Source organism: Neoarius graeffei, chromosome 11 (assembly GCF_027579695.1).
Source record: "Neoarius graeffei isolate fNeoGra1 chromosome 11, fNeoGra1.pri, whole genome shotgun sequence".
Lineage (NCBI taxonomy): Eukaryota > Metazoa > Chordata > Actinopteri > Siluriformes > Ariidae > Neoarius > Neoarius graeffei.
In genome coordinates this window covers 25561971-25584343 of record NC_083579.1, presented here as the reverse complement: position 1 = coordinate 25584343, position 22373 = coordinate 25561971, and the positions used below count along the sequence as shown (strand labels likewise).

General features: G+C 42.4%; 2 protein-coding genes across 3 annotated transcripts in view; one reads left to right on the top strand and one right to left on the bottom strand.

Annotated features, from left to right (window-relative positions):
• Window positions 1-849: 849 nt before the first annotated feature.
• gch1 (GTP cyclohydrolase 1) overlaps window positions 850-22373 on the top strand; it is a 51515-nt gene continuing 29991 nt past the window's right edge. Inside the window, exons 1-3 of one of the 2 annotated variants that reach the window (XM_060933668.1) lie at window positions 850-893; window positions 1239-1640; window positions 11296-11405. In XM_060933668.1, coding sequence (XP_060789651.1) covers window positions 1262-1640; window positions 11296-11405 — 489 coding nt within the window. In that variant the 5' untranslated portion in view covers window positions 850-893; window positions 1239-1261. The remainder of the gene's footprint in view (window positions 894-1238; window positions 1641-11295; window positions 11406-22373) is intronic. The other variant, XM_060933669.1, reaches the window with a different exon arrangement.
• Window positions 10091-22373, bottom strand: part of samd4a (sterile alpha motif domain containing 4A) — a 165482-nt gene continuing 153199 nt past the window's right edge. The window contains exon 15 of the transcript XR_009655630.1: window positions 10091-10152. The gene's annotated coding sequence lies outside the window, so the exon portion shown is untranslated. The remainder of the gene's footprint in view (window positions 10153-22373) is intronic.

Below are 22373 nucleotides of genomic sequence, written 5' to 3'. Positions count from 1 at the left end.
TTTTTCTTTTTTTTCCCCTCCTCCTCCCCCCCCTCCCCCAGTGGAAGTTTGAGTAATTATTCATGCACAATTTACGTATTGAAAGTCTTTTCTACTTTTGCAATGGCCAAAAGATCATGAAGGTCTCGATAATTGTAGCCGCTGCTCTACTTCTCCTTCCGCCTGTCATATCCGGCTCTATAACTGCGCGAGCCTTTACGGAAAATTGTCGATAAACATGCTGCTGGTCCTGAACAAAATAATCCTATAAAGGAGGGAAAGTTTGATATTCAAGGGAGCCTGATTAATGTTTTATTTCTAAATAAAAACAAACATGACTGTTGAATGTTCTGTAAAAAGGTTGATGCAAGAGTTTTCAAGTATAACTGATTCAAATTATGCAATTAGCATGCAACTTTAAGTGGTTTTGATCTTTATTTATTAGAGAACTGAAACTATTTTAAAGAAATGTGTGTGTGTGTGTGTGTGTATATATATATATATATATATATATATATATATATATATATATCCCCCCCCCTTTTTCTGAACACATTCAGCTTTTGTAAACAGTAAGTACTCGGTATTGCACGTCTAGGATATTTCTAACGTTATTAGTGTCCATCACCATCCGCTTAAAAAGCCTTTAAACGTGGTCCAATCCCAAACTTCTCTCTGTTCCCTGCGTAGGCGCACTAGAAACAGGTTGGTATAAAATGACTCACGTAGTGCACTCTGTCCAATCAGCGAGCTGCTGAGAGATTCTCCCAAAGGGGTGACGCGCGCAACCAGAGTGACCAATAGTGTTTCAAAAATTAGCATACGGTTATAAAGGCTGGTGTGCTCCGCGTGCGCACATAACCTGAGGACGAAAAGGCAGCTGGACTGGAGAGGAGAGGAGGAACTTCATACGAGTGAGCGCTCGAGATATGTTTAATATCTTTTCATTATTAGCAGAAAAAGAAATAACCCTAATAAAAAGCTTTTAATAAAGATACAAATTATAATTTAATTGTTAGAGGAGTAACAGGCCAATAATACATGTATATAATGCATGTATAATGAATATCACTGACTCTTAAAGTGACAGAGCATCACAGCTCCTAAATGAGGAGTTTTAATTATTGCTAACAGAAGTAGAATTAATACTGTAAAATGGTATAAAAATATATTCATACCTAATAGAATACAATCTTCTACAAATAAACATGTCACATTAAAGTAATAATGAAGTCTAACTAACACTGTCATATGCTTAGAAAGCTTCAAGATCACCACTGCGATGATGGAGCGCTCCAAACCAAGTCAAAGAGAAAGCGAAGCCTCATCAAGTAATGACACTGCCCTGAAAGGACTTTTGGATGGCATGGAGAAGGTGCCAATGTGGAACGGAGCACCTGAAGAGACACCCAAAGGTGAGACACCCACCAGCAAAAGCAGCACCCGTGCTCCATGTTCGTCTGTGATGGAGAGCTGGAGGGACGAGCGCACACGGAGCATAGAGGATAACGAGATGAGCCTGCCGAGTATTGTCGCTGCCTACACCACCATCCTCAGGGGTCTGGGAGAAGATCCGCAGAGACAAGGCCTGCTGAAGACGCCGTATCGAGCGGCCACGGCCATGCAGTTCTTCACCAAAGGATATCAGGAGAAAATCATAGGTGAGTTATGATAAAGCAGAGAGGGACGCGTAGGACATAGGTTCCCGAACCTGGCCCTGGAGAACCACTAATACTTCTTGAACACATCCACTTCAACTTATGTTGATTGACAACACTAAAATGTTTTGGAAACCTGTGAAATAGGGTATAGTTATCAGAAAGTCTGTGTCGGTGAGATCTAGGAGTTTGAGAAATGTTATAGAGAACCTGTTGCTAGACAAGAACCTGGAAACTGAGATCAGGACTTCAAGCCTTGTCCCTGGATATCACGTTAAAGGTTTTACATACATCAGTCCTAAAAAGTTCCATGTGATTTGTAAAAGAAACCTAACCATGATTGTGCCTGAGAAGGATGTCTTCTCTTCAAAACGTATAGAAAATAGACATCTACAGGCAGGCAAACAGTACTCGTTTATTACCGCTTCATTAAACAGCAGCATAATGAATGTTACAATACAGGCACAGAGGTAATGTTGAACTTTAAAAGCAGTTGTTAAGATTTCGGAGTTTTGGTATTGGGCTGGTTTTATTGCACTGCTTCAGACTGCAGTGTAACAGGTTTCTGATTAACAGGAAGTAATCTGGCTGATATTCCTCATTCCATTCACGGTCTCTTTCACATGGTTTTCTTTAATTTAAAGAAATATTTCCTTATCATTGTTTAGCCATTTTATTACCTTTAAGGAAAACAATTTCCTTGAAATGCACGTGTACTTACTTACAGTTGCATTCACACTTATTCAAACCCCCCCTTAAAATGTACAGTGGCATGCAAAAGTTTGGGCACCCTTACTGAAAATGTCTGTTACTGTGAATAGTTAAGTGAGCAGAAGATGGACTGATCGCCAAAAGGCATAAAGGTAAAGACAACACATTTCAGCATTTTCTGCAAGATTTGTGTATTATTTTTGTTTTGTACAATTGGAGAGTGAAAAAAGAAAAGGAACACCATGCAAAAGTTTGGGCACCCCAATACATTTGAGTTCTCAGGTAACTTTTACCAAGGTTCCAGACCTTAATTAGCTTATTGAGCTGTGGCTTGTTAAAATTCTTCGTTAGGAAAGGTCAGATGATGCAGATTTCAAAGCTGTATAAATTCTCTGACTCCTCAAACTTGTCCCTAAAATCAACAGCCATGGGCTCCTCTAAGCAACTCCCTCGCATTCTGAATAATAAAATAATTGATGCTCTCAAAGCAGGAGAAGGCTACAAGAACATAGCAAAGTGTTTTCAGGTAGCTGTTTCCTCAGATTGTAATGTTATTAAGAAATGGCAGTTAACAGAAACAGTGGAAATCAAGGTGAGGTCTGGAAGATGAAGAAAACTTTCTGAAAAAACTGCTCGTTGGATTGCTAGAAAGGCAAAGAAAAACCCCTATTTGACTGCAAAAGACCTTCAGAAAGATTTAGCAGAACCTGGAGTGGTGGTGCACTGTTCTTCTATGCAGTGACACCTGAACAAATATGACCTTCATGGAAGAGTCACCAGAAGAAAACCGTTCCTGCGTCCTAGCCACAAAATTCAGCATCTGAAGTTTGCAAATGAACATCTAAATAAGCCTGATGCATTTTGGAAACAAGTCCTGTGGACTGATGAAATCAAAATAGAACTTTTTGGCCACAATGTGCAAAAGGTATGTTTGGAGAAAAAAGGGTGCCCAATTCCAGGAAAAGAACACCTCTCCAACTCTGAAGCATGGGTGTGGATCGATCATGCTTTGGGGTTGTGTTGCAGCCAGTGGCACAGGGCACATTTCATTGGTCGAGGGAAGCATGGATTTGAATAAATGCCAGCAAATTCTGGAAGCAAACTTCACACCATCTGTAAAAAAAAAAAAAAGTTGAAGTTAAAAAGAGGATGGGTCCTACAATAAGACGATGATCCAAAACACACCTCAAAATCTACAATGGAATACCTCAAGAGGCACAAGCCGAAGATTTTGCCATGGCCCTTGCAGTCCTCTGACCTAAACATCATTGAAAATCTGTGGCTAGATCTCAAAAGAGCAGTGCATGCTAGACAGCCCAAGAAACTTGTAGAACTGGAAGCCTTTTGCAAGGGTGAATGTGTGAAAATCCCCCAGGTACGGAACTGAAAGATTATTAGCTGGCTACAAAAAGTGTTTACAAGCTGTGATACTTGCCAAAGAGGGTGTTACTAGGTACTAACCATGCGGGGTGCCCAAACTTTTGCTTTGGGCCCTTTTCCTTCTTTTTGTCATTTTGAAAATGTAAAAGATGAAAATAAAAATTTTTTTGCTTAAAATATTAAGGGAATGAGTCATCTTTAACTTTATGCCTTTTTGGAGATCATTTCATCTTCAACTTGCTTAACTGTTCACAGTAACAGCGATTTTGACCAGGGGTGCCCAAACTTTTGCATACAACTGTAAAGCAGTCTGGTGCACTGGCGGCTCGTTAATGGGGGCGATTTGGGCGACGCACTCCCAAACGGAGGGAGATTTTTTTTTTTTTTTATCTACTCCTACTACCACGGCAACAGTAATGTCATTGTCCAATCAGGCTAAGGTCACGCCTGGTGTAGCCACGCCCTTTTGGGGCGATTTCTGTCAGGTTCAGATTTGCCCCAAAATCTCCCATTGACACTAATGATACGTACGTTTTTTTCGAAAATCATGCTCCCAGTGCATTTTCTATTAGGTTTTATGTGCTCGCACAAGCAGTGTGCTTACGTCATACGCCTGTTGCGCCGCGCAAGTGTTGCCAGATTGGGCGGTTTTAAGTGCATTTTGGCGGGTTTTGAACATAATTTTGGGCTGGAAAACGCAACTTACGCGGGAAATGTGTGAACATTCTATGAAGAAGATGGCGAGTGTTGAGTGCAACAATACGATAGCGTCTCTGAAAGAAGTTCCCTTTAGTCGTCGTACCAATGAGGAGAAAACGGCAATCAAACAGCTAGGACCTCCTAGACCGAATTTAAACATCAAGCAAGTGTCTACAAAGGGGGAGAAGACCTACTCAAGAGGTTTTAACAAGAACTGGTACCACCGGAAAACTTGGCTAGCTGGCTGTGATGTAGTCAACGCTCGTTTTTGCTACCCTTGCATTCTCTTCCACCCTGGAAGTAGCACAGCAGACGGTACAGTGATATCTGATATTTGAATTTACTAGGCAAAAGTTGTTTTTTTTTTTTGTGTGTGTGTGTGTGTGTGTGTGTGTGTGTGTGTGTGTGTTACCAATGGCAGTTTAACATTGCCATGTTTTTGTTTTACCAATGGCAGTTTAACATTGCCATGCTTGGAATATTTCAGTAGCCTCAAGTTCTCTCTGACTTGGTGTAAATTAAGCATATTTTCAGTTTTTATATATTGTACAGTATGTGTTCATTGGAGCCAGCAGCACCTTACCTTTTTTCCAACTTGTTAAGCCAAGTTGCACTGACTACAAAACCTTGTGTAACCTTGTGTGTATATAGCTAAATAACTAAAGCCTTTTGTGTTCATTGATATGCTTGTAATACTTTAAATTTCCTTTTAAGGCATGGCTTTCTGGAGGAATTCTTGGGGGAAAAAACTGCAGAATTTATTTAGAATTATTATTTGTTGTTAAAATGGTGCAATTCCATATAAAAAATACATAATTAAGCTGCACATGTTTGTTTGATGGTTATGCTTTTCTTCATCTTTTTCAAAACTTAAATAAACACTTGTTTTGGATTTATATCCTGCCACTTTAATTGCATTCTTTAGAATGAAGAAATTAGAATATGTTTATAATTAAGAATTTGTGTCTACTTATTATAGAATACTGGAATAATATGAGAAAATAAATGAGTAATGTAATATTAATTGATTGTGATGCCAAATGTTTTGCTTTGAAGGCTTCACAATGAATCTTCCTTAGTTTTAGCCTGGCAAGCCAGACTAAATGTGAATATTTGCCACTCGTAGGCAAAAATATTTTTGGCCGCTAGGCGGGTGGGTCTAGTTTACTAGGCGACCTTAGTTTGCCACCTTTAACTTGTTTAGTGTTGCCACAGTGGAGAGAAGATATATTGTCTATATTGATATCTGAATTTACCAGGCAAAAACAAGTTCGGCCAATTGATTTGCTACCTAGGTCAATTTACTTCAGTCTTGTGGACATTTACGGTCCGTGTAGACATAACGGGAAAATTGCCCCCCCGAAAAAAAATTCAGGAGCCGCCACTGGTCTGGTGATGATATGAAAATATATCAGCCAAGGCTTTAGAAAGTTTAATACTATATTTTCAATCGATTTTGAGAATGTAATGTTTAGTTTACTACTAACAATTTCTTCAATTCTAAAACCAACAAATGTCCAAAATTATTCAACCCCCAAAGAGCTTCCTTTATACTTAATAACCTTCTGTAAATGATTCCAGTTGGTGCTCACAAGCTTCTGGCATCTCTCTACTGAAATCTTTGTCTGGTCCTCACATCCAAAAGCTTCCAACTTATTCATGTTCCTGCAAACAACTTTCTTTAAATCCCAATAGGTTTTCAACAGGATTTAAATCTGAGATGGCCACTAAAGGACTTTCCAAGACTGATCCCAGAAGAAAGCTTTGGTTGACGTATTGGACATTATCATTGTCTTGCTGGAACTTTTGTTCCTGCCTTCATCAGGTCATGCTGCAAGTCTCTGGCAGTAATATGGATTTTTAGCTCATCTGGCTGCAGGCCAGGCTGGATGAGCTTATGCAGTCATGCGTTGTTTGTCCACAATTTACAAAAATCGCTACTCCTCCTACAGGATTAATCGGATTTCGATCACACTTGCATACAATGTTCCCCAGGTGAGTGTGCATAAAAGTGGTCAAGGTGTTGGTGCCACCTGTCATATTTACGATTTTATGGGGGTCTTGCCCCGTATGAGCTACAGCCTCATTGAGGCTATTTTTTTTTTCTCTGTCAGCTATTTTGTTCAAAACTCGGATTCCTCTTGGAGAAATCTTGCTCTTTCTTCCATGCTTAGGTATGTTTGCTCCTTGAGATATGATACTTTCAGTGTCTGGGATACCTTCTCTGCTTTTTGGTGTAATATAAAATAATTAATTCTCTTCACTACTTCTTGTGAGGGCCCGCTTTTTCTTTGCCATGTTTGCTGCTGAGCTTGAACACATACATGACGGGATTTTCTGTACAGATGAAGCAAATTCAATGTTGTTATAGCGTTCCCGAAGGTATGATTTGTGTTTTAGGACAATTCTGTAGCCATGCCGACTAGCAAGTGATTTTAAAACCAGCAGTACTGAATAGGGTTGAATAATTGACATGGCTAGATTAAGAAAATATCCTTTGACTCCGAAGTATGACATTATGTCCTCACTATCACTTTGAATAGGTCAGTCATGATACACAGGTTGTTGTAAAATATTCTAGGTCTTTAAAAAAGCTCGAATTTGTAAATCCTTAGAGACTTGGAGAGGGTGAATCATTTTGAATGCAATTGTGCTGACCATTATTGGTAAAGAAAGCTTTTTAATTGTCCAGCTAGCATGTAATGTGAAAACTTGGTTCCACTCATCTGAGGGTTCTTGGTGTTACTATGGCTGTTCTACTCCTGCACTGTGAGTGGTGGAGGCAGGGAGCTGCCCCTCTTCATTTTACCCCCATACACACATCTGGTCCTGGTTTGGACAGCATTTTAGAGCCCTCGCTTGTTGAGCATGATGGCATGTTTTCCAGTCCTGAAGCCTGTAAGCTCTCAGCTGGGTTCAGTGCCCCTTGCGACCTTTACCCAGGTAAGGAGTGGTGGCATGGTGCACCCATGGCTCGCATTATCACAGTGACATAATGAGAGGAGTGTTCCAGAAAATGCTTATCTTACATGTGTTTGGTTGAGACAATCTGGACACCAGGTTTCTTGTGTGTGATTTGTTGGAATGTTCGCCATCCCTTCCCTGATTGTGCGCTTTTTAAGGATATAGGTATTGGTTACAAATATTTAGTCCCTTTTAGTAAACAAACTGTTACTTTTATATTTGATGGCTAGTTTGACTGATGCCATAAGCTCAGGTGTTAGAACTCATTATGTTAGGTGTCCAGTTGGCTGGACAGTAGGGTTTTGGCACAAGCTTTGCTTTTGAATGATGAGCAGCACCATAAAGAGCCAATTAATGCCATACAGATTTTGTTAGCAGGGGGTTTAGGGGGTATTAATCAAGTTCATAATTGTAATTCACTTTATTAGTGATTTCTGTAGGACCAGTTCCCATTACTGTATACTGAGAGACCTGTTCCTAGCATCAGCACAGAGCCCTCATCCCTGAGCTTAATCCTTAAAAATTAGTCTCAGCCATCCCCAACCTTAACCCTAAACAGCCTCAGCTCTCGGCCTCACCTTGGCCACATCCCCACTGTCAGCAACGGGAATGTAGAAAATTCATGCTTTTTAATTTGTAATACAGTGCTTAACAGCATAGCGCTGTTTCATAAATAGCAGTGCAACATTACAAAAATACGTGGGTATTATAATCCAGTAACAGCTTTCTACATTCATTCATACAGACAGAGTGCTGGTGCTAAATAATTGTTGCAAGTACTCTATTGACATACACTTTTAAATGTCATTTGTCTATTAAATTATTTTTTTATTCTAGTTCATGAATAACCTGTACATTTGGGGAGGTGATGTTTTGAGCTACTACAATACACCAGGACAGCTTGAGTGCACCTTGGCATGTACTATATAAATCTTTACAACTGGACTGGAGGGATGGAGAACTGTTTTCCCACGGTGGTGGAGAGCACTCCGAAATCTTCTGTAGCACTAAACATTAATATGTGAGATTTTACAGATTTTACGTTTTACAGGATCGCTGCTGAATGGCCCAAAATACCACAAAAGTGATTGAGCACCTCTGTGACTCACTGGCTCATAAAACTGGAATACATGGCAGGAAAACACCTGGACCAAAGAGGAGCAACTCTCACTCCTCTTTCTTTTTCTTTCTCTCTTTATTTCTCTTGCTTTCGTTCGTTCTTCCTCCCTCCCTCCCTTACTTATTCATGTAATACTAACAACCACAACTGCTGGATTTGTTCTACCCAAATGACCATCTATGATTTCAGTTTAAAACTCTAAAGTGATTTGTGTAAATGGTGGTCAGGATGTGGGTGAAACCGCATCACGGTTTGTTTGCTGCGTGTGTCACTGACGTCTGGCAGAGGATGGACTGATTGCGTCCTTTATTTCAGGGTTCGAGCAGCTGAACCGCTTGTTGACATCTCCCCAATTTCAAGGGTATCCATGGCAACTCATTTTCTTTTGCGTGTGTTTGCGCTGCTGCACAGTGCTTTTACTGCGTGTAATTGAGTGTGTGCTGTTTGTGGGGCTGAGGGACGGCTCGAGTCTGACGCTGATTTGATTTCCTGTTCTTTTTTGTTTTGAAACACGCGCGCGCGCACACGCCACACACAGTCTAGAAGTGAGCCTGGATGGCTATTAATTGACATGGTATAAAGGAAAAAAAATACTTAGTAACTTAAATGACAGAAGTAGAATTGAATATAGTTTTATAACAGTGTGTTGAACACTGTTAGTGTCTATTGTGCAAAAAAATTAAACTGTAGAAGTTAAGGTCTTGGGGGTGTGCTGATAAAGGAAAATAACTAAAACAGGGTGCTGTAATACAGTGTGATGCAAAACAAAGTGACTGAGCCTTGTTATTTTTCTTGTTTTTAACTTGTCAGGTCAGAGCTGTAGCACTATTGTCAGAGCTGCTGTTACAGGAAATTACTCAAATCAAATCAAGTTTATTTGTACAGCGCTTTTAACAATAAACATTGTTGCAAAGCAGCTTTACAGAATTTGAACGACTTAAAACATGAGCTAATTTTATCCCTAATCTATCCCCAATGAGCAAGCCTGTGGCGACGGTGGCAAGGAAAAACTCCCTCAGACGACATGAGGAAGAAACCTCGAGAGGAACCAGACTCAAAAGGGACCCCATCCTCATTTGGGCAACAACAGACAGCCTGACTATAATATTAACAGTTTTAACAGGTATAACCCTCAACTGTCCTCATGGGGCTGTCCTTCACAGGAGTGGGGCGATAAAACTCCGACCAGACACAGGGCACCAGGATGGATCAAGCAGGTCCGAGGGGCAGAAGAGGCCAGCATCTCAATCCCAGGATCAACATGTAACTCAGAGGGACAGATGGGGGGGGGGAAGAGAGAGAGAGAAAGAAAACATGTTGTTAGGTATGCCCTAAAAATGACAAGTATTAAATCTGTGTGGTAGGCTCGCAGAGATGAGAGTCTTTACATCAGGCATAACACACAATGGCATGTTAATATGGTAAAAAATATATCATGACCTGCTCTGGCTGGATGCTTGATTGGGTGATGGGAGCACACTCCTCAGCAATGATGAGATGCAGATGGGACCCTTAGGCCTGGCCAAGACAATTCAGTTACATTTCACCGGGTCTGGGACATGCGACAGAATGTCTGACGGCCGATTCCCTGCAGGCTACGATAGCCAGTCGAGGTCTCCACCGTCTCCACCAAAAGATTTCCTGTTGACTCCATGTAACTCAGAGGGACAGATTTGGGGTGGGGGGGGAGAGAAAGAAAACACAGGTGGTTAGGTATGCCCAATGTCACCTGAATAAGTAGGAACAGTATACATATTGCACCGAGTACAAGCAGGGACTCCGGCAACTAACTATGACAGCATAACTAAAAGGAGAGAGCCAGAAGGTAACACAGGCATGAGGGAGCCCCGGGACATAAAGCAGCCAGCCACTACACCGTCAACAAACTACTCCACACCTTCGAGCCAGTCAGATTTGAGAGTTGATTTAAAGTACCCCTGAATTCACAAACATAATTGAACTTGTGCTCATCAACCAGTGTGCTGCTGTTCTGAGAGTCTTGTCAATTAGAGAGGTCAGAGGAGAAGACTGGGTGAGTGAGTAGCCACTCTTTACAACTGTGGTGAGCAGAAAAGCATTGCAACACATTGAACCTTGAGGCAAACGGGCTGTGACAGCAGAAGGCCATATCAGGTTCTAGTCCTGTCAGTCTTTGCCCAGTGTTCTTTCCTTATATATTTCAATTTTCTTTTTTTTTTGTCTTTTCTTTGTCACCTTTCATTCTCTTCATCTGTCTGCAAAAATTTTTTTTTTAATTTTCTGTTGTATTGTTTGTTTTGCTCTCTTTCTCTCTCTTGCTCTCTCACTCTTCCTTTCTTTTAATTCATTTTTACTTTCTATAAGTAGAGTAAGGTAAATAAAGGACCAACAATGCACTTTGGTAAATGTTGACATACTGTTATAAGGGATCTGATCAGACCTGGTTATTGTGGCTTTAATATTAAAGTTTGCTCGTCTGCAGTGTTATTGGACACACGTGATTGTGTGTTGATGAGAACTGCGATAAACAGCTCCGACTCATGAATAGAGCGAGAGACATGCTGGCGCTGTGGAGCGACAGGCCCCATGGCCATGTTTCCACACAGCTGAGAGATAGGCAGTCAGGAAATTAAAAGGCTGCAAGAGAAACTCCAATGTCTTGTTATGGACAGATAAAGCAGGACGTGTTTGCACAGTGATATGACGTGGGAGAAGCAGCAGGAGCAGTGTGCGATGATTGTCCTGTGTGAGGAAGAGGAGGATTGTTGTACGAATCGTGATCCTGTGTGTGTGTCTTGTTTGCAGATGTTCTAAATGACGCTATTTTCGATGAAGACCACGATGAGATGGTGATTGTGAAGGATATCGACGTGTTCTCCATGTGTGAGCACCACCTTGTCCCCATCTTCGGCAGAGTAAGAACCACATGCCCACATGCCCTGTGTGCCTTTCTCCTCTCAATCAGCTACTGTAATAAAAGAAAATAATGTGCAGCTATAAAACAAGTTGTTGTTATTATCATTATTATTATTATTATTAATAATCTTTCTGGGCGGTGTGGTGGTTATCACTGTCACCTCAGCAAGAAGGTTCAGGGTTGGACCCTCATGGTTAACTGGGGTCTTTCTATGTGGAGTTTCTATGTTCTCCTTGTCCCTGTGTTGGTTTCTTGTGGGTGCTCTGGTTTCCTCCCACAGTCCAAAGACATGCAGTTTGGTCAACTGGCATCACTAAATCACCCATAAGTGTGAGTGTGAATGGCAGGTCATCTGTGTAGATAGACTGGTGACCAACAGATAAGTGGTATAGATCATAGATAGATGGATGTTTATTTATTTTTTTCATTTAATTAAATTTCATTTCATTCTCTGTCTGTCTGTCTTTTTTTTGCATTCTTTTTCTTTACATCTTTCTGTCTACATGTCTATTTTTTTCCTTTTCTTTCTGTACTTTCATTCTTTATTATTCCCCACATGGGGGGGGGGGGGGGATATAGAAATGGGTTCCATCCGTCCGTCTGTCACGTTTTTGTTTCTGGGCCATATCTTTAAAATTACTGAAGATATCTTCATAAAACTTTTGTATACATATCAAGCAATGTGTGAACTGGTGCCTTTTGCTATTTTGAGTTTTTGAAAAAATATATTTTTCAAATTTTTACATAGAAAATAGATTTTGACTGAGTTTCTAAGAACAATGTTCGTTTCCGGAGCATATATCCAAAACACGGATTTGAAACTTGGTATACATGTTAACAAGGTGATGTGGATATGCCTTTTCATACTAAGAAATTTTAATTTTTCATGTTTCCATGGACACAATTTCAGACTTAGTCTCTCAGGTTAGTCTTAGGGGTAGGTTTTGTTTCCGGAGCAGCACTTGAAAACTATGAGTTGTATGGTGTTGAAAGTTGGTATATGTGTTGATTAAGTAACGTATGTGCCTTTTGAGACTAAGAAATGTGAGAAATTTTCATTTTTAGCTCAGCTGGACCAAAGGTCCAGTGGGTTTATGCCATGGGCTGCTGAGGTCAGTGTAAAGAGGTAGGGTTGGTTTCCTGCAGCACAACTTGAAAAATGTGACATAATATCTTGAAACTTGGTATAAAGGGCAGGGGATATAGATGACTGTTCTACTTCCTTGTCTCTAGACTGCCAGATGGCGCAGTTTAGACTGCGTGAAACCCCTTGCGCTAGCCGCATCTCTTGCCGAGAATTTATACCCAAGTTGTCAACTCGTGACATATGACGTGCCCTAAATGATAAAACAGTAGCACGCACGTCTATCATCGCCTTTCGCTTTCTCGCCATTGTCGAGATCAGACGTGGATGCAACACAGCTATCTTACGGAGTTGTCTCCAACAGCTGGCTCCACAGTTTTACCCTTCAGATCGGATTGAATATATCATCAGTGGATTCCAGTTTAGAAAAGCTAGTCTTAGAAGAAGGTGAGTTATCTTTGCTGTGCAAACCCACCACACCGGTCTAGCACGCTGACTAGCATTCGCAGCTAGGTACAGTCCGATGCCCACACCCCGGCATTGGAACACCATACTATAATCACCTCACACTCTTGTCTGAACGTGTGCTAGCGCTCAGCCCCCGGTGCAACACATTTTCTTAAACCATAACTGATGCCATCCCCAGCTCGGCATCGAGAAGTTCAGTTGCGTGGTGACAGACCTCTCCACTGGTCTAGCAGAATCAGTAGCGTGCTAGTGTCCAATCCCCGGTGCAGCAGCGCAATAGCGAAATGACCACTACCTGTCCCCATCACCTGGCGCAGCGTAGCGAAACAATAAATAAAGAGCACCTGTTTACCCGTGCCTTTTTCCGCTTCACAAGTGCAAGGTGCTCAGCCCCCAGCACCAAAACATTTGTATGGCCTCAAGCTTACAGTGAATCAGATTGGATTACAGTACTGTTAACAAGCAGTTCTCTTGTGTGTTCTCTCCATGACACATAATGTTAACTGATTGTGTGTTAATAGGCTACAATAATTAATATAATAACATTAACACAATTGGTAAGTATGGCCTGGTGTGTTCTGTGTGGTACACCTATGGAAGTGGAAGATCCACATGATCGCTGCCCCAGCTGCCTGGGAATTAATCATCTCAGAGAGGCTATGACTGATCCATGTGTGTATTGTAGCCTGCTCTCCATACAACAACGGCAGGCATGATTAGCAGGCATGGATGGAAAAGAGGACTGCCTTCTCTCTTCTCCTCTAGCTCAGGAGTGCGCCCAGTGGCTACGCGCCCAGTGGCTTCGCATGCTCCCCCAAAAGTGAAAAAGCCCAAACGTTCACAGGAGCTGACACGCAGGGTAGATCAATTGACAGTGTTGCGCAGATAAGAGAGATGCTTATTAGTATGCATTCACAACATGCGTCACAGCCTGGCTCTCAGACAGAGGATGAGGCCCCTCTGCCTGCTTCACAGCCAATCCTGCCTCCATCTCCCCTACACAGAGAGGAGGATAATGGTTTCTCTTGCTGCCACAGATAGCTTGTTTCCTTTGGGCAGAGATTTTTCATTCCCAGATGACTATGTTGCCTTCCACTCTCCTGCTACAGAGAGTGGCAGGGAGTCTGAGGACGAGCCAGAATCATCAGTGGTCAATGCCACTCTAGCAGGAACCATTCGAATGGCCCTGGCAAAGCTTAACATAGAACCTCTTCTTCAGAGTCTGGTGCAGACAAACCGTCTTTGCCGCTTATCCACACACAGCAATGATCTCTTTGTCCCTCACTGTGAGGACTTTAAGATGTTTACTGAGGCACTAAAGGAGGCAAATACCAGCAGAATAGACCATCCCACTAAACTGTTGGCTTCCATGGCAAACCCAGGCTCTGCAGGCCTGGGTCCCATGCCACCGGTGGCGTCAGCAGTGGTGTCACTGGTTGCCCCACCTGATGAAGCCCTTCATGCTGACCCGCGGTGCCCTAGCCCAGAGTGCAGACGCACTGACAATTTGGTGTATAGCACTTATAACACTCAGGCTACAATGGGGCGGGTCCTGAATACCATGGCCCATCTACTACTTCCTTTGCAGACAACCCTACAGCCAATCTCAGATGCGGCTGCCTCTGAGTTGATACACTGCTCTTCAGGGCATGGGGGCAATGACTAAGCAGTGTGGTAAGTCTATGGGACTGCTACTCCAAGCCCGCAGGCAGATCTGGGTAGCACAGGCCCCTCTTCCTGATGCAGCTAGGAATGTCTTGCGCCATCTACCCTTGGCCCCTGGGCAGGTGTTTAGCCCAGCAGCGCAAGAGGCTCTAAACCGCCGCCAACTTGCTTCTGAAACACGCTCCCAACATGTGAAACTGAGACCTGCTTTCAGATGACCTCAGGCATTGCCACCACCTACCTTTCGCGGCACCCCTTCCTACCGCCACCATACAGCAGCAGCCTTCCAGCAGCCTCAGCGGAGGCAAACAGAACATGGCTTTCCCCAGCGCGGAACACGTGGCAGACCCCCTACCTCTTTTCCAAGGGCGACTCACAGCCGTCCTCCCAAAGCTGCACACCGCCCACAGTCACGAGACTGATGGTGCGTGGCCAGCGGCAGGGCGTTTTACTCCTCAACAGCTGGAGTACTCGGGCTCAACAACGCCAAACCTGTGGGTCCTGAACACCCTCAAAGGTGGCTATCGCCTTCAATTTCGCCGCCGGCCTCCTCTAAACTTAGGGCTACGTGTCACGCGTGCTCAAAGCCCGGAAACACGTTCTGCCCTACTATCAGAAATTCAGTCCCTCTTAAACAAAGATGCCATAGAAGAAATAGACCCCCAGACACGTCGGGGTGTGTTCTCCACCTACTTCGTCATACCCAAGAAAGATGGCGGGCTCCGGCCAATACTAGACCTACGCCATCTAAACACTTACCTCAAGCAGCTGCCCTTTCGTATGCTGCGTACTTCGGACGTACTCCACTCAGTGGAGGTGGGAGACTGGTTCGTTACAGTGGATCTACGAGACGCATATTTTCACGTACCCATTCATCCTCAGCACCGTCTCTTCCTTCGTTTCCATTTCGAAGGTCACTCGTTCCAGTTCAAGGTGCTTCCTTTTGGGCTATCACTGGCCCCCTGGGTCTTTTACCAGGTGCATGCGCAGGGCCCTGTCTCCATTACATCACCAGGGCATCCGCGTCCTACCCTATCTGGACGACTGGCTGCTTTGTGCACGGTCCCCAGAGCAAGCACGTGCGAATGCTCAGATACTACTCAATCATGTTTCAGCTCTCGGTTTGACGGTGGACTTCAAGAAGAGCACACTGGAACCGACTCAGACCATCGACTTCATAGGCATTTACCTGAATGCAATCATGCTACAAGCGTGCCTGACTCAGGGAAGAATTCGCAACATACTGGGGCTGGCCACACGAGTCCGGTTGAGTCAGACCGTCCGCTATGGCCTGCTGCTGTGTCTTGCAGGCATGTTGGCGGCTGCAACACCTGTTATTACATTAGGCAGGCTTCATCTCCGGCCTTTCCAATCATGGCTGAGGGCCAAGAGACTCTCAGCTCAGACCCAAAAGCATGTGCTGGTATCAATGACACCAGAGGGCATTGCCTCCCTGAAGCAGTGGGCACTGAGATCTTTTCTTCTGAGGGGAGTCACACTGGGACCACCCCCAGCTCAGAGGGAGGTCATCACCACGGATGCCAGTCAACACGGCTGGGGCGGAGTGTGGAATCACCAGGGGATTCATGGTGTGTGGCAGGACAGGTTCCGGTCCTGCCACATAAACTACCTGGAACTGCGGGCTGTCTGGCTGACGCTACAGCACTTCAGAGGACAGCTGGAAGGCAAACATGTTCTTATTTGGTCGGACAACACTCCAACAGTATATCACTTCAACCACCGGGGGGGGGACGAGGTCCTCCTTGCTGAACACCCTAACCAGGCAGATCTGGCTGTTGGCGGATGCACACCTGCTATCTCTGAGGGCGATACATGTGCCTGGGAAGAAGAATTGCTATCTCTCTCGGGGCGGGCCCCTCATGGGGGAGTGGCGCCTGAATGAGGAGGTAGTTCAGATGATTTGGAAAACATACGGACAAGCAGAGGTGGACCTATTTGCCACCAGAGAGACAACCCACTGTCCGAAGTGGTTCTCACTGCGGGGCGAGCCTGGGTTCCTGGGGCAGGATGTGTTGGCCCATCAGTGGCCAAACCTGAGGCTGTATGCGTTCCCTCCATTCCCATTGATACGGCAGATACTCGAGTGCATACGGATGACCAACCAGCCTGTGCTTCTGGTCATGTCATACCGTGCATACAGTCCTTGGTTTTATCTTCTGAAAGCACTGTTGACAGGTCCACCCAGCCCTCTACCAGTCAAGACAGACCTGCTGACCCAGTTGAATGGCAGTCTGTGGCTCAGAGACTGAAGCTCTGGGTCTGGCCCTTGGGGGCTCATCCGGCATACTGGAATGTTCACAGGGGGTCAGGAACACTCTTGTAAATGCTCGTTCTCCATCTACATGCCTGTTGTATAGTGGCAGATGGAAATATTATTCAGCATGGTGTTCTGAACACAGTACTGACCCAGTGGCAAGTACTTTGAAGAACATTTTGGAATTTCTGCAGGGCCTTTTGGAGGCTGGTCACTCTGCATCGATCCTGAGAGGATATGTGGCTACGATGTCGGCCTACAGGGGTCCAATTGATGGGCACCCTGTCGGGGCGCATAAGATGATTGTGACCTTCCTGAAAGGTGCAAAACGTTTGAATCCACCTCGCAAATGCGTCGTACCTCAGTGGGACCTCCATATTGTGTTGAACAGTCTCTGTAGCTCTCCATATGAACCTCTGGGGAGTGCTGACATTAAGTGGCTTTCAATGAAGACTGCTTTCCTGTTTTATTATTTAGGGCACGTCATACGTAACGAGTTGACAACTTGGGTATAAATTCTCGGCAAGAGATGCGGCTAGCGTAAGGGGTTTCACACAGTCTAAACTGCGCCATCTGGCGGTCTTCCACTAGTCGTAGAACCACAGTTACCTACGTAACCAGCGTTTTCGTGTTTATTTCATTCTTCACTTTTGTCTGCATTTCTATTTTTCTTTTTTCTTTGTCTGCATGTCTTTATTTCTTTAACTTTTTCCTTTCTAACTGTTCTTTGTTTTTTATTTCATTCCTTATTTATTTGTATCTGTTTTTAATTTCTTTATTATTCAATTATTTGTATTAGTTAATTCAATTATTTAAATTACTTTATTTTTTTATTTATTTTATTCTTTATTTATTCTTGCATTCTTTATTTGACTCGTATTTCAGTCTTTATTTCATTTTGTTTACTTTCTCTTACTACTTTTTTTTTTTACTTTTTTCTTCCTTTTCTTTATTTTATTCTTTTTCTTTACCTCTTTCTTTGTCTACATGTCTTTTCTTTTTCTTTCTTTACTTTTATTTTTTTCTTCCTTTTTCTTTATTTTATTCTTTCTTTACCTCTTTCTTTCTGTCTACATGTCTATTTTCTTTCTTGCTTGCTTGCATCACAGTGGGGACATACTGTTATCGAAAAATAAACCACAACATGGTGGCCATTACTGTTAACACCGAGAAGGTGATTCTTTTCCACCAGTAGCACATCCCAGTGTGTTTTATTCATATATTTTATTAAGATGTTGTACATTTTATGAAGGCCTCTGTGATCAGCAACCTTCCAGTTGTTCCCTCACCAGCCTTTCTTTCTTTCTTTCTTTCTTTCTTTCTTTCTTTCTTTCTTTCTTTCTTTCTTTCTTTCTTTCTTTCTTTCTTTCTTTCTTTCTTTCTTTCTTTCTTTCTTTCTTTCTTTCTTTCTTTCTTTCTTTCTTTCTTTCTTTCTTTCTTTCTTTCTTTCTTTCTTTCTTTCTTTCTTTCTTTCTTTCTTTCTTTCTTTCTTTCTTTCTTTCTTTCTTTCTTTCTTTCTTTCTTTCTTTCTTTCTTTCTTTCTTTCTTTCTTTCTTTCTTTCTTTCTTTCTTTCTTTCTTTCTTTCTTTCTTTCTTTCTTTCTTTCTTTCTTTCTTTCTTTCTTTCTTTCTTTCTTTCTTTCTTTCTTTCTTTCTTTCTTTCTTTCTTTCTTTCTTTCTTTCTTTCTTTCTTTCTTTCTTTCTTTCTTTCTTTCTTTCTTTCTTTCTTTCTTTCTTTCTTTCTTTCTTTCTTTCTTTCTTTCTTTCTTTCTTTCTTTCTTTCTTTCTTTCTTTCTTTCTCAAACGAATGCAGCATGTCGTTACTGTGAAGCCGCAAAGTGTAAAGTCTTCTGTCCAACACACAATCCTGTCTGAAAACATAGGCGCTATAAGCTGTAAACCTGTTAGCTACATGAGCCTCAGCGTTCCTGAGAGAAGCTAAAGCGAACTGTAAACATGCCCCCATCTCTCAGTAGTGTGGATGTGGCCAAACTCTCACCTTATTACAGAGAAGGTTTCTTTGTTTTCTGAGTGAGAGAACTTTACTGATAGTATCCTAGCACTTATGACACAAATAACAGCAATTAACACTTGCAGTAAGATGGAGGGAACATCCCACGCGAGCTGGAAACTGGGTGAGACACACAAGACATGCCACACCCCCTACAGCACAGCAGCTGTGAGCCATTTAACACAAAAGAGACGCAGCCAATCCGTCAGTCAGTGTACAGATGGCTCATGATGACAGGACCAGCCATAGAACGAACACACACGCACACAGAGACACAGGTGTTTCAACATATTTGTTTTTCTACTCATAATTTAGTTTGTTAGGTATCATCTCTTTCCTCCTTGTCCTTGCTGACGTGTCTGTCTTTCTGTATATGGGTCTGTCTCAGAAACTGAGTACTGTGGGGGTACCCCACTAAAAATAGTCAATAAACTATACAGTTTTGAATGGTGATATTGGTTTTAATTTGAAATAAAATGATGAAAGAAATAATACAGATAAAACTAAATCTTTGATGTGAATACTCCTATTCAGAATTTGGCAAAAATTCTGCAAATTTGTGGAAAAATGGCAGCTTGATCTGGGACATGATAAATGGTCGACTACATCGCGTTCCCTTAAAAAGGTTGTAGTCCACTGAAAAGTCTACAGTTATCACTAATTGTATTTTAAGTTGTAACTTTATACACCTAAGGATTGATGTGCTCACAGAATAATCATAACTGTAATAAAACATCATGCAAAATATTTGATCACCATTGTAACTCCATTTTCCGCAGACCCAAAACCAATATGATCGTGTGTTTTGATCTAAACGGAAAGCCTCAGGGTCAAGGTCACTACCTCACCAAAAGTAGGAACTTAAAATCACTACGCCATATAAAAATTTAGTTATAAATCTGTGATTTAGTTTTTTAAAACGAAAGCTGAAAGTTAGGTATAGAATATGTTTCTTGCAGAATACGTTACAATGGTAGCTGGTCTTGTATGGATTTCTGAGCTATAAAATGAGTTGTGGTCTATTTTTTACCGTAGCGTGTTATTTGTGTGCGGGGAAGGACACACATTAACAATTTGCATGTGTAGAATGGAATTTTCCACTCCAACAGTTAGAAGTTGATCGTGCTTTCATTTACGGTCTTTGTTACGTGGGTGATCTGTTCGAACGTTATCACTGAAAAGGTGAGTTTTGACAGTTTTATTTTGTTTTAGTCCTGCAGTATAAGGCAACAGAATGTTTCTTTTTCATCTTACTTTCATATTTTGTAGTGTTTGCGTATTTATGGCCAGTATTTTTCAACCATGGTCAATTTAGATCAAACTTTTGATAGAATCTACGGCCAGTCATTTTGCCCCGCCCCCGCCTCACGCTCCGTCCAGTGTGGTAGTGATGTCCCGATGCTCGCGCACCGCAGCAGAGACCCGCGCAACCTTCAGCTGGTACAGTCGCTGTTCTTTTACCAGCGCCATTATTTTCATCTTTCCGGTGTGTTCTTGATTTTTCCATTGTGTCCTATTTCACCATATCAAATACCCAAAATGTATCATTCATATTTAAGTGAATGATCAATTCAGTCATCATAACTTGGCATTTTTAACCCAAGCAATGAAAAAGAGGAAATTTATTCAATATTTTCACTCATCTGTGAAGGAGGGGCTTTAATTCTTCATGATTGAGTTATTTTATATGTAAATCAATTTTACAAAAGCATTTGAATTGTAGGGCGGCACGGTGGTGTAGTGGTTAGCGCTGTCGCCTCACAGCAAGAAGGTCCTGGGTTCGAGCCCCGGGGCCGGCGAGGGCCTTTCTGTGCGGAGTTTGCATGTTCTCCCCGTGTCCGCGTGGGTTTCCTCTGGGTGCTCCGGTTTCCCCCACAGTCCAAAGACATGCAGGTTAGGTTAACTGGTGACTCTAAATTGACCGTAGGTGTGAATGTGAGTGTGAATGGTTGTCTGTGTCTATGTGTCAGCCCTGTGATGACCTGGCGACTTGTCCAGGGTGTACCCCGCCTTTCGCCCGTAGTCAGCTGGGATAGGCTCCAGCTTGCCTGCGACCCTGTAGAAGGATAAAGCGGCTAGAGATAATGAGATGAGATGAGATTTGAATTGTAATCAAAAAAATTTTCCACAGTGGAGGCCAGATAAAGCAAGATACTATCTTTATTCTTATTAAACATGACAAAAGAAATATTGAGTGTTGGGTAAATGCAAAAAAAAAAAAAAGTCAAATTAGAAAATTTATTTTTTGACCATAATGTCCCAAATGAGAGAGCAGTTTCTGAGACGGACCCATATACATTTCTCTCTATCACCTCCTCTCTCTGTATCTCTCTGTCTGTCTCTCTTTCACTCTGTCTCTCTCCATCTGTCTGTCTCTCTCACTGTCTGTGTCTGTCTCACTCTTATTCTCTCTCTCTCTCTCTCTCTCTCTCTCTCTCTCTCTCTGCACTGCAAAAAATTGAAAACTGAATTTGAGGAGAAAATTACTGAACACTAGTGAAATTATCTTGCTGCATGGACAGATATTTTTACTGGATAAGACATCTTAGAATAAGTTGGTTGCAATCTAGAACTAGGTTTAATAATTTCAGAATCGGTGTTTTGTATTCTTCTAATCGGAAATGATAGATCATTTAAACTATTTTCAGGGTATTTTCACTTGCTAAGATATCATTTTTTGCAGTGTAGCTCTCACTGTCTGTCTGTCTCACTCTTATTCTCTCTCTGTTTCACTCTTATTCTCTCTCTCACTCTTATTCTCTGTGTGTCTGTCTCACTCTTGTTCTCTCTCTCACTCTTATTCTCTCTCTCACTCTTATTCTGTGTCTCCCTCTCTCTCTGACTCTCTCATAGTCTGTCTCACTATTATACTCTTTCTCTTTTATTCTCTCTGTGTCTGTCTCACTCTTCTTTGTCTGTCTCTCTGTCTGTCTCACCCTTATTTTGTGTCTCTCTCTCTCTCACTGTGTCTGTCTCACTCATATTCTCTCTCTCTCTCTCTCTGTCTGTCTGTCTGTCTGTCTGTCTGTCTGTCTGTCTGTCTCACTCTTATTCTCTCTGTCTCTCTCGCTGTCTGTCTCACCCTTATTCTCTGTCTGTTCTCTCACTGTCTGTCTCTCACTCTTATTCTCTCTCTCTCTCTGTCTGTCTCACTGTCTGTGTCTGTCTCACTCTTATTCTCTGTCTCTCTCTTATTATCTGTCTGTCTGTCTGTCTCACTCTTATTCTCTCTCTCTCTCTGTCTGTCTCACTCTTGTTCTCTCTCTCACTCTTATTCTCTCTCTCACTCTTATTCTGTGTCTCCCTCTCTCTCTGACTCTCTCATAGTCTGTCTCACTATTATACTCTTTCTCTTTTATTCTCTCTGTGTCTGTCTCACTCTTCTTTGTCTGTCTCTCTGTCTGTCTCACCCTTATTTTGTGTCTCTCTCTCTCTCTCACTGTGTCTGTCTCACTCATATTCTC